The sequence below is a fragment of the Camellia sinensis genome, chromosome 14, assembly GCF_055761805.1.
Source record: "Camellia sinensis isolate YWXY chromosome 14, ASM5576180v1, whole genome shotgun sequence".
Taxonomy (NCBI): domain Eukaryota; kingdom Viridiplantae; phylum Streptophyta; class Magnoliopsida; order Ericales; family Theaceae; genus Camellia; species Camellia sinensis.
The window spans coordinates 29,666,498-29,678,795 of record NC_138974.1 but is presented as its reverse complement, the minus strand read 5'-3'; the positions used below and the strand labels follow the sequence as shown (position 1 = coordinate 29,678,795).

General features: G+C 33.6%; 1 protein-coding gene across 1 annotated transcript; it reads right to left on the bottom strand.

Annotated features, from left to right (window-relative positions):
* Positions 1-394: 394 nt before the first annotated feature.
* LOC114292048 (sodium/hydrogen exchanger 1) lies at positions 395-11,033 on the bottom strand. Its single transcript, XM_028235953.2, has 15 exons — positions 10,329-11,033; positions 9,587-9,773; positions 9,348-9,466; positions 7,601-7,698; positions 6,134-6,193; positions 5,369-5,415; positions 5,089-5,283; positions 4,314-4,360; positions 3,487-3,553; positions 3,261-3,361; positions 3,029-3,130; positions 2,772-2,910; positions 2,624-2,686; positions 1,578-1,661; positions 395-1,137 (listed from the first exon to the last, which is right to left on the bottom strand). The coding sequence occupies exons 2-15, from the start codon at positions 9,758-9,760 to the stop codon at positions 811-813; spliced, it is 1,623 nt and encodes a 540-aa protein (XP_028091754.1). The 5' UTR covers positions 9,761-9,773; positions 10,329-11,033; the 3' UTR covers positions 395-810.
* Between the last annotated feature and the right edge of the window lie 1,265 nt (positions 11,034-12,298).

The window sequence follows — 12,298 nt, the reverse complement described above, 5'->3', positions numbered from 1 at the left end:
AGGGTTTTTTGGGCTCAATTTCACCTGTTGATTCCAATATATATAGTTGTGTTTTCAATTCACGAACAAAACTCCCTGAAACTATAACTAATATACTTCACATATAATTTGTCATAAAAAATAAAAATAAAAAACACTTTCCCAACCAAAATTGTTCTTGTTTTCCATTTTTCAGAAATAAAAAAAATTCAAAAACACCTACCATTTTCGTTTTTGTACGATAACACACAATGCACTAGTCACAAGAGTGAGATGACACAGAATTATCATGTCTACTTGTGTGCCTTGCAATCATCGTAGTCGTAGGAACAAATAATGTACAAGATCACTGCAGGAAAACAGCAGACTGAGGGGCTCTAAATTGCAAGGAAATAGCAAGCAAATAATGAGAACATTTTAAAAATGATCTAATAATGCATTTAATTACTCAGCTTCCATTGTAACTACAAAAACATGAAGACATAATTCGAACCCTACCACACCTACACGAGTCAATTTGATTTATATGAAGTTTGTTTATATATGTACATTAAGTGCAGTATCGTAATTGCAAAGCATCCACATAAAACTGTCTTCGTTAGAATATAATCCAAACTGAAACAAAACTTGAAACGTGGACGAGTAGGCTTAGCTTCCTTGCTTTTTTACTTATGCTGTATTTGGTTGGGAGATTTAAGAAGAGATTTGGAAAGAGAAAGGGAAAAGATGTGTGAAACTATGTGAAATATAAGCATAATTTATTCACATTTCACCTACCTTTTTCATTTTCTTTTCCAAATCTCTCCCCAAATCCCCCATCCAAACACAGCATTAATGCAATTCATAAGCACTCCTTTCTATTGGTGTGCCAGGAATAACCGGCACAAATCCCCTCCCACCAAACATAGGGCGCATAAAAGAATCATCGAACTTTCTCCAGTAATAGTGGACGGTGTTAGTCGGGGTGCTTAGGAGCATGCGTAGACTGGTTGGACGGGGTACATCATGGTTACCTGCGTCAGCCTCTGGATCTTGCTTGTTGCCAAGAAGTGGCAATGTCAAGGATTTTGGACTAGACGGTTCGGAGGATATCATGTTGCTTGAGTGTGTTGGAGGCAGCAAAAACCTTACAAGAGGCTTCGTCAGCATTCCAAACACCTTAAGAGAGAGAGATCAGCAACCAATACCACTATCAGTCAATTGGAAGGGGGAAAAAATGGAACAGTAGGTTTTCATTTTGCCACATGCATGCTGTTTGATAATAGCAAACACATCAAGTATAGAAGCATAAATAGTCAGGAGAGGTCCAAAAATTCATAGGTTTCGTACAGATGAAAGGCAAAACCTAGGCATATCTAATGACTGAACTATGCAATGCAACGTATGACAAAACTATGTTATGGACCTCCCAAGGGTGGTACGACAAAAAGAATGCGAGATTTTCATTATCAAACAGCTATAATGAGATGATGACTTAGAGAGAATGGAGCACTGAGAAGGACCACACAAACTAAAAACACAGTAAGTTTTAAAGGAGGGCCTTCATTTTAATAATAAAAAATAAATAAATTATATAACTTTTGACCCAAAGGACATACCAGTGTACTGAAAAGAACAATAGTGATGGTGCTGGTGATCAAGACTGCATTTGCTGGCAGTTGAGTATGGCCGGACCTCGTAAACTGCATGTGCAGTAGAATTAAGTTTCAACGTGCAATATCACACCACCACAACAATACATAGACATGGCAATTATTCATTACATATTCTAAAACCAAAACAAGAACATTCCCACCCAGAGAATACATTCAATGAAACCAATTGATGCAAACAACTATAGTTATAGATGCATACACTCGTGTCACCTGGCTACAATTACATCACAAAAAAAATCAGAAGTCCAGAACTTTTTTCATGCAATTTTTCCCACATCTCTTAACTAGGTCTCTAACTCTCTATTGTGTACAAGTAAGGACTTTTGGTGTGTCCAACATTTGAAATCAGAAAAGTATGATGCCACCTTTCTTCTAGGTATGCAGTACAGAGAGATTGGGCTTCCCAACTTTTCCATGATATGAGCCTTGTTTGGTTTGTATCTAGAGATCCAATTTTTGAGAAAAAATATCAAAAATTTGTTTGGTTAAATTTTTTTTTTCAAAAAAAATTCAAAATCATTTTTCTCTCTACTACACATCAATCAAATATTTTTTCTCTCACACCCATCTATTCAATTACAGATAAAAAATAAATAAAATAAAATCATTTCAAATTTCAAAACTCCAAAACTAATCTTAAAACATATAACCGAACAAATTTTGTAAACTCTTTCTAGAAAATTATTTTACAAATACAAACCAAACATGGCTATGGTCTTCTTGTCAATTTTTCTTGTTTTTATTTTATTGATTCGAAGAGGTGCGGGCCAGCTAAATATGGCCATGAATAAGGATATTCTTACGATCTTTGTCCAAAATGTTCTACGTTGTTAAAGAACATAAACTCTGCACCTTACTAGGCATAAAGTGTTTGATCTTCCATCCTATAAATGCTTTATCTAGACCTGCATTGTAACCTATTGAACAGTTCACATTTTACCTAATTATAAGCAAGCACGCCATGTAGACAGCAAGTTAGCATTTTTTACCTGACTATAAGCAAGCGCCATAGACACAGACCCACGTATTAGACCAGCCCACCAAATTGTAACCTGTATAGTAATCCATTTCTCAGTTTTTTATGGGACAGCAGTTCAGGAAGACTGAAAACCTTAAAGTAAATCTGAAACCACTTACTTGCTGCCTGAAATCAATCTTCTCAGTATTAGAATTCTTGCTTAAGTTGATTAAGAAAGATAGCGGGAAGACAAAAGCTGCTCTTCCAACCAGAACCAGGCCAAACAGTACTGAACTCACGCTAATTGATTTTCCAGGGCTGAATAAATTGGAAGGATATGCAAATTAATAAGGTAAAAACATAGCAATCTGAAGGAAAGAATGGGGCACTGCATAGATTATTTTGAAACTGTCTCATGTTGATTCATAGACCTTACCTATCACTTACAAATCTCCATTTCTCAATGTCCAGGGCATCCATACCAACATAAAGAAAGATGAGGATCTCACAAACGAATGACAATGTTGCAAAACCATGCCTACAAAAATATAAATGGAACAAAAAATGTGGTAACATGACTGCTTAATCCCTTGTCCAGGGATTGAAATATTATATGCAAAATAGGGAACTCAAGCTTTTGAGAAGGTATGCCTGATAATTTTACATACTTGGTAGTTACTCTTGAACTTTCCGTCACATTATGCCAGGTGTAGTGTGACATGACAATCCCGCAAAAGAATACAGTAATAATCCCACTCAAGTCAAATAGCTGGAATACAAAGAAAAACAATCAACAAAAGTGCAACAATGTATGGATTCAATGAAAATACAGTAATTCATTGAAAAGTAAATACTAATGACCATAAAGTGATTAAAAGGCTAGACAAAACTTACATCAGCCATCACATATGAAAGGTAAGCCATGAGAGCCATAAGAGCGACTTCACGATCCGTAGAGTGCCTGAAATTTGAGCATGTAACAGCTATTAAAGTTATTCATAGTTTCTTACAGAAGTGTGGAAATGCATGCACATTTTAGCTACCATAATTTTTGTAGGAAAGATACCTTTTACGCCTTATTTCTTCTCCAAGATAAAAAATTCATCTCCTACTTTAAGCAAACAAGATATCTAATGTAGTTTTATGTGTGATTTCTCCAATGTTCTCAATTGTTATACATGAGAAATTCACAAGTTATACAAGATATTTCCATTTTGTGAACATAAAACCTGAATGCATATCATATAGTTCAAGAATTCACAAATAAACTGAAAACCACTGAGCAATTCCCATTTGATTTTCAAAAAATTTTGTGCCACTGATCCTCAATTGTTCTAAAATTTAAATTATCTATAAATTCTACATATGCAAAATAAGGGTTTGCAAGTGGAAACACAAGTGTCACAACAACTCATAAACCCATAAAGGAGCAAGCCAATCAATGAAATTGGCGTGGTCAAACTGATCTGTAGTTAAATTTCCTTATGCTGCACTGCTAAGATGACAGCAGAACATTCCAACTTGAAACTGTTATGAGATTTTGAGTTCCATTGTTATTTCTCATAATTATGATATATTCATTCATTTGGTCACTCGCATAATAATAATGCAGAAGCACTTGCCTCTGGAGACTCAATTAAATTAATAAGTAAAGCGAAAATGAAAACATGATTTCCCAGTGGAACAAAATGAGGCAAATCAAAAGACCAGCATTTACATACCTGCCAAAGTACAACTTTTTGATAACATATGCACAGAGTAATCCAATCTGCAAGAACAAGTAAAATGGCTTACAGATTTGCACAAATATTTTCTTTTTGTCAGCAAGAGACAACTCACAAGCAGCATACATTAAGTTTTGATTGGAGGCAGCAGAAGCCATGACAGCTTTAAGAGCACATCTATGAGGCCCAAAGAAAACTTTTTCCGGGGGCGTATGCAGTCACAAACCACTCTAATAAGCTAAGAGTGCGTTTGGATTAAAGGGTTTAGAATTCTAGAGAGATTTGAAATAATGATTCAAAATCATATAATTTAAAATCCAAAAAACTCTTCTTTGAACTAGTTCCATATATCTGGATATTTGCCTACTTTCAGTCGAACTGAAAGAATTACAACATAAGACAGTATTATTAAAAATTAATGGAAAGGAAATATTCTAGAATCATGTAAGAAGGATAGTCATAATTTTGATGAACTAAAAAGAAAAGGAGAAAAACAAAAAAATATGAAGAGAATATGTAAATACGAGTGCTTTGGTACACTGGGGAGGTCAATTGTTACTAAGCTTTCAATTCTTTTGTCATAAGAATATGAAAAATATCACCGACTTGAGAAGATTTTGTCCATGTATTTGGGAAGCTAAAATAGGCCTTAAACCCTCGGGAGAATTTAGAAACAAACTTAATTTTTATGCTAATAGAAACTCTTGAAACTGAGTGTTTTAAAACTCTTTTGGCCCAAAATTATGAGAGACAGAGACAAAGAGAGACTTACTAAAATCCCTAGCAACGTGCTTGTGATAAATAAAGTGAAAAAATTGCCTAGAAACTGCAAGAACATGAGTGAGTCCGCCTGAGAGATGTCAAATTTCTGGATTGCATTGAAAAGTACCACAGATGTGGCATCATTTACTACTCCTTCGCCGAAGACTAGACTGTACAGTAAGGGTGTCTCATCCTGATTAAGCACCTGCCATTAGACAAAACTTCAGTCACAAATTCATATCTGTTTCCTTTTTAGAGAAAGAAACACAGACTTGAAAAGACATTTATACCTGCAAGGTGCAAACTGAATCAGTTGCTGACAAGATTGCACCAATTGCTGCAAGCATTGAAGTTTACACTTAAAAAAGTCCAGAGATAAAGAAATTGTACAAGGGAATCAGTCATAAAACACTAGATATTGAACTTTTCATTATTCTTTATGTTTTAAATAGATTAAGAGGCTGTAGATTTGTTGCTGCGCCAACTACAAGCAAAACACTATGAATCACAAGAATTTCAACCATAAACTACCCAACAAAAAATAGGAGTTCGTTACATGACCCACCAATAGCATAACTCCAGTTTCCCATATAAAAGGTGCACTTTTTTTATTTTATTTATATATATATATATAAGGTGCGGTTAATATAAGAAGGCACAATTTCTTAAACTTCAGATAAAGTGGGGTTCATTGCAGCACAAATCACAGTTTTGAAAACGGTTGTTTTGTTGGTATCAATCATAGAAGTGTAGAAACTCCAATTTCCCATATAATGGCGTTGTTTATAGGATGCACAATTCTATTTTATTTTTAAATCAGATCAGCTGGTTCATCGCAGCACAAATTGCCGTTTTGAAAGCAGTGGTAAGAATTGGGGTCAGTCATAGAAGTGAGGAACTCAAATATGAGTATTGATAGTAATGCCAACAATGGCAATGAAAATGGCACTACAGAGCATTAAGAAGAATAGCTACAATAGGAACAATCATAATTTATAACAATCAGAAAAAAAACTGTAACAACAATGGTCATGGAAGTAGCAGAGTGAGCATACCAAGAGAATCACCCATCTCCAGGAAACCAATATTCAGATGTTTGAATAATTGTGATGCACCTGGATCGAGATTCACAAGTTATGAGTGTGATAAATAAATAAAAAAATCATATAACAGAATTGAATTTGTAATATAGGTTCCAAAAGAGTCAACCATACATAAAGCCAATGAATTCAAAGAACATGAACATCACCACAGGACAGATAAAAGTTTGAGAAACCCCAAGACTATGCATGAGCAAGACAAGCCTATCAACTTAGTTCAACAAGCCCTTGTACCAATTACTTGGGTCGACTACATGGATCCATTTCCTCCAATTGATTGTATTCCCAATCATATCCTCAGCTAAGTTTAAGATAATTATGTTATTTCTTATCACATCAACCCAAGTTCTCCTAGACTTTCCTTTATTTCTTTTACCACCCTCCATGTGGATTAAATCACTCCTCCTTACAAGTGCGTTAATTGGTCTAAAATGCTCTTCAGTTAGTGACACTTCCAATTTTTCCTAAGGGAAACTTTTTTTAATTTTTCTTTTCTTGTAACATCACTCATCCATCTCAACGTACTCATTTCAGCCAAACTCATTTTCTAAACATATTTTTTCTTAACTACCTAACATTCAGATTTATACATCATGGCAGGTCTTATGAAAGTACTATAAAAATTTCCTCCTACTTAATAGAAATACTAAAATCACATAACACTCTTGATGCACTCCATTTCATCCATCGCATGCCTAATTCTGTAGGTTGTATCCTCTTCAATTTCTCCATCCTTACAAATAGTTTAACAAAGATATCGAAAAATGATCACTCTTAGATATATCATGTCCATCAAGTTTTACTCAACCTTCACCCTTATTTCTAGGGTTGCTTAAGCTACACTTTATATATTATGTCTTAAACTTATTTAACCTACACCCTTTAGATTCTAAAGTAACTCTCCACAATTCCAGCTTAGACTTTGCTCTTTCTCTTGTTCATCACCTATAACTATATTGTCTAAAAATAACATACACCAAGTTTTGGGTGTTAAAGGGGTGGTTTAGTAAGTTAATGACAGAGTTAACTCAAAAAAAAATACAGACTACGACCGAGTCAAATGTTGGAATAACAATAAAAATAAAGAGCAAAATAGTCATTTTGTTATATCCTTTAAGATATGTCAAGTGATAACTTTGTTAGGGGAAACTGTTATTCTAAAAACTTGATGGATTGTCCCAGTATTTGTCTGAAGCCTGAGGGGGGGTGCCAGTAATTTGCCCCTTTTTTTATTCTTGTCCAAGTATTTTGTGGTTGCATATGGGTAGCATGCCATATGATGCCATTCAATAAACTTAACTTATCAAATAAAGAACAAAAAAAAAAAATCATGCAAGATAATATACAAGGTCATTTTCCATATAACATAAGTGTGTAGTACTCTGTACAACTAAAAGCAAAAATGAAGCTCCTCAAACATACCAATTGAAATGGTAATGAAAGATACCACTGTACCAACAGCACCAAACAACATGATATTCATAAAGTTCCGAAAAAATTGCTTCTTTTTCACTTGAAACCTGGTGAGAGTAAGAGTCAAAACATCAGATTCATAATGCCAGATGTTCAGAATGCGGATCACCAAATTGCCTAGCATGCACACATGTACGAGTACAAAAAGAATTAAGCTTTAAGCAACTAAGAGGTGCCTATATATAAGGAGGAAAAGGTAGTTGTAAACTACAAGTATTCTGAAATAAGCCATACCAAAATCCATTGGGGGGAAAGAAGTTCCAAGGGTATCAATACTCTGTAGTACTAGAGGTCCTAGTAAAAACTGTTGTGCACCATGTATTTTTGGTATACAACTTTGTCATGACAACATGAAATGTGCACTTGAAAAAGTGAAAATGAGACATACTGAAGTGCCAGTAATAGGTCCAATATGGTGTACATAAGGAAGAGATGTGTTTGAAAAATCTTTTATTTTAGCAATAAATTTATTTTGAAATTTTTGTTTTCAGTGCAACATGTTTTTGGCACATTTCTCATACTTTTTAGCATCCAAATTTGGCCTCAACACAAATTTGCAATTTGTGGTAAATTTCAGTTTTCTTTTATTCATATCGTATGTTACAAGGAATCAGTCTACCTGTTTGTTTACTGATTAGATTAGGTCTTCTCTGTTATAAATAAAGTTGTGAGCTTTAAGGCAAAGGCTGTTTTCATTAATAATATTCCATTTTTCTCCTGTGAGAATATCTTCTCTTTCTAGTGGATTCCAGTATTATTGGATATTGATATTAGAATGAAAGGCAGTATCTTTTTTTCCCTTAAATTTTTAAACCCTTCCACCCTTTCTACTCTCCCCTCTACCAAATGGAGCTATAATTTATTTAGCTGATACATACTAGAGTCCAAGCAATTTGAGCAATTAAAGTTCCTCAAAATTGCAGTTGTATCAATACTCTCTTCTTTTTTCTTTGTGGTTACTTTTTGAGATCAGGGGTTGGGGGGAAAACAAAACTTGTAACTACTTCCTTGAGCTCAACTGCTCAAGGGAGATAATAGGACAAAACCTCCACCACGTATACTTCCACTTGTGGTTGTGTTTATTTTAAATGATCTCCAAATTTTTTTGACAACGTTTTGTTGGGTTGACTTCAGCAGAATTTCTCGTATTTGATCAAACTCCACCGAGCTGGATAACAATCTGAGTTATGACTACCTAGCTCAATCTTGACATGGGAAATCAACTCTAACTATGCAAACTACTTAATGTGCCTCAACTTGGAACTAATTTTGTTAATTATTTTTGGAACCTATAGTACTTAAAACCTTCTACCTTTCACAGGTAAAAATAGATACCACCGGCAAAGAAAATATGGTTAGTTGAACTAATTCCCAAGCTAGCATGACAACCAAGAGAATTCTCAAATTAGTGTAAGAACTATATGACCAAATAAACACCATTTGTAATAGTTTCCAAAAATATTGTGATTATGTGTGGCAGAGTTTATTTCAACAGGATAAATAAATAAATAAATAAATAAGGAAGATTATAAAATAGTAAGAAACTATTTTAACTGGTAAAATCAATACATATACCAATTTAAAAAATCAAAGAGAGACATTCATGAGGGATTAGACTTGCACAAACATTAAATAATCATATTACAGTTCAAGTTCACTCGATGAACAAATAATGTGAGGTGAAACCAAAACTTACCCAGCATTAAATATAATAGGTGGAAGAAGGTATATAAAGAAAAATTTCTCATCAAATTCTAAGATGCGCGAGTTTCTTCCCCCAGAAGTTAGTAGAATAAGGGTACCCGTGCCCAAGCCCTGCAATCAAGGTTTATCAAATCTCGCATTATGCCTTATTGCACTCCATAATCCAATATAAAATATGTAAAATCAAAACAGGTACAGTACAATATTAAGCAATTATCTGTGGGGACTCACAATGAGAACGGCTGTGATTGACTCATTAAACCATCGGTTTTTCTCAAGAAGATGGCCGATCACAATGCAAGCACAAATCAGAGCTACGAATAAGGTTACGGCATCTACTGTAACTTGATTAGCATCAGTCAAGTTCCCCAATTTCATGAAAACAGAACCCGCTCTTACACCCATCTTGCCAGTTGTTCTGAAAATTCACCAAGAGCATAAAGATAAACAAACAAACTATAAAAAAGCGGAGGGGAATTACCTATCGGTGGTACTATAGAAAATTATTACATATTAATGAAAAAGTTTAGAACTTTAATAATTAAATGTGTATAAAATTTACCAATAATCGTATTATTTTTTTAAAGTCTACGCTGAATTGAAACCCCCACCCCCCCCCCCCCCCCAAACAAAAAAAAAAACAAAACAAAACAAAAACCCAGACACAGGTTCTGTTCAACATACAGACAGAATTTGAGTCACCGCACAATCATAATTCAGATTAATCAGTAATTAATGAACTCAAACGCATCAAATTAACAAAAATGAAACAGATTAATACATGAAAAAAAAAACTAAAATAGGAAAAAGCATGTGACCTAGTGCGATATATAGAGAGGGGAAGAGGGAGACAATTAATGCTTTGTTTTTAGGGAAGCAATGTAATTTTCCGTTGGTTTTCCTCCTTGTTTTCTCAGCAACCAAACGGGATGGTAAAACAATAACACCAAACATAGAGGACTATATACTTTACCTAAAGTTTTTAGTGAATCATGGTATGGATGGGAAAAGAAATTCCACGCCGGCGATGTAAAGATCTTCCGAGGAAGAATGTTCTCCTTTGAGGAATCCTAGGGCATTCAAACAAGTCTAGAGAGAGAGAGAGGAGAGAGGAGAGAGGAGAGGAGGCAGAGGTGGAAGTAGCTATAATTCTAGTATTGCCTTGCAGACTAAGGAAAAGAATATAGATTGACCCGAGGTCGTTTCTAGTTTATTATCGACCTTTAAAAATTAAAACCCAACTAACAATGCAAAGCACTCGTGGCCCTCGTGTATACCATTTTTTTTTTCCCTGAAATTTTTTAAATATAAATTAATTTGTGTGATTTTAAAAATTATATTCTATCTTTTTAAGTTTTAATGGCATAATAGATGAGACAATTTATTAATAAATTAATTAATAATTTATAAAATATATTAAAATTATTGTGACGCCTTAATTGTTTAATTAAATAAATAAAATAAAATGCATGCTAAAATATAATCTAAATGAAAATTATAAGTATTGTTGCTACTAAATCATAACAATGTGATTAATATATCATTTGGGGCCAACTTACAATAACTATGGAATTATTAAAATATTTGAAGTCATAATGGAATTAGGGGAAAGGTAAGCTTAAATGTGGCATTTCCAGCCAAGACCACTTGTATAAGTTTAAATGTGGCATCCCCAGCCAAAGCCACTTGTAGAAAAATTGAAGAAATAAATGGTGATTCACGTTAGGGCTAATGGTGAATCACCCCCTTAGGTTCTAATTAAAAAAGAGGGCTGGGATAGTGAATTGGGTTGAAAACAAACAAGAACAAACCAGCAAGTTAGAGGAGTCGCGGAATCACGGCAATTAAAAACAACAGAAAGAAAATAGTAAAAGGTAATACTAAGTACGTTATATCTTTGAGTTATTGTAATATATTTTATGTATATTTTGAATTATCATAATTTATTTAATATAATTAATGCTTTATAAGTTATATTAATATTTCAATTACATTGATTATTTTCTGAATTCTATTTGCTTAAATTGAAATTTATGGATATTATTGTTTAAATTTTAGGAATTATTTGACAATAGTTCTATAAATAATTATTTTTGTAAGTACCAACACGGAAGTCTCATGTCTTGAGAGACTTAAATAAACTATTGGATTTTTGGTCACTTTGCAGCTTTCTTTTTATTATGGATCCATTGATCTCTGTTTTGATTTGTCATTTTGGTGACATATGTTATGTTTTGTACTGTGATTATGATTAGTTTGCTTATATGATTTATGAATTAAAATGTTGTTGTTTAAACTATTTATTTATTCAATCTGAATTGTTCACTATTTTAGCCTAAATAATTATCTACGGTGACTTTTATGCCCTGATACTGTATAATATTTTTCACTCCGTCATGTTCTTATAGTTGTTATCCCCTTTCAGGTGATGAAATTTAGCGAGATCAAGATTGGACATAAACCGTAGTTTTTGTTTTTATTTTATTCTATTTACTACCTGTAATCCTGATCAGACTCTTCTAATTAAATAAAACCCAAATAAATGTTTTTATTTTAAATAAACTTGTTTTTTTTTTTTGTACCCATTTATTTTATTTTATTTTATTCACTTGCGCTATTAATACAGAAATTTTAGAACTATGTTTTTATTATCACAACGCCTAAAAATAGTATCAGAGCTTTTACAAAAAATAAATAAATAAATAAATAATAAAACAGCTTAGTTGGTTCAATACGATTAAACCGTTTTATAAAAAATTGTAGGCTAAGTTTTACTGTGTTGTAAGAAATTGCAAGTTTGGTAGAGTTATTCTGGTGCAAGCCTCCTATAGCCCACCTTGTCCCGAATCTACTAAAATGGTGGGAAAATTCAAAAAGTATCGTCAAACAAACCCACCCAGGACTTGACTGGCTCATGGGAAGACCTATGTACCTACAGGCTGA

What these genes read in the sequence shown, in the direction of transcription:
- LOC114292048 (XM_028235953.2), bottom strand. Translation starts at nt 9,760, where the DNA reads ATGGGTGTAAGAGCGGGTTCTGTTTTCATGAAATTGGGGAACTTGACT. An exon ending in GGAGATGGGTGATTCTCTTG is followed by an intron (nt 5,416 to 6,133) that starts GTATGCTCACTC and finishes CAATGCTTGCAG; the next exon opens with CAATTGGTGCAATCTTGTCA. An exon ending in TGGAGATTTGTAAGTGATAG is followed by an intron (nt 2,911 to 3,028) that starts GTAAGGTCTATG and finishes CAATTTATTCAG; the next exon opens with CCCTGGAAAATCAATTAGCG.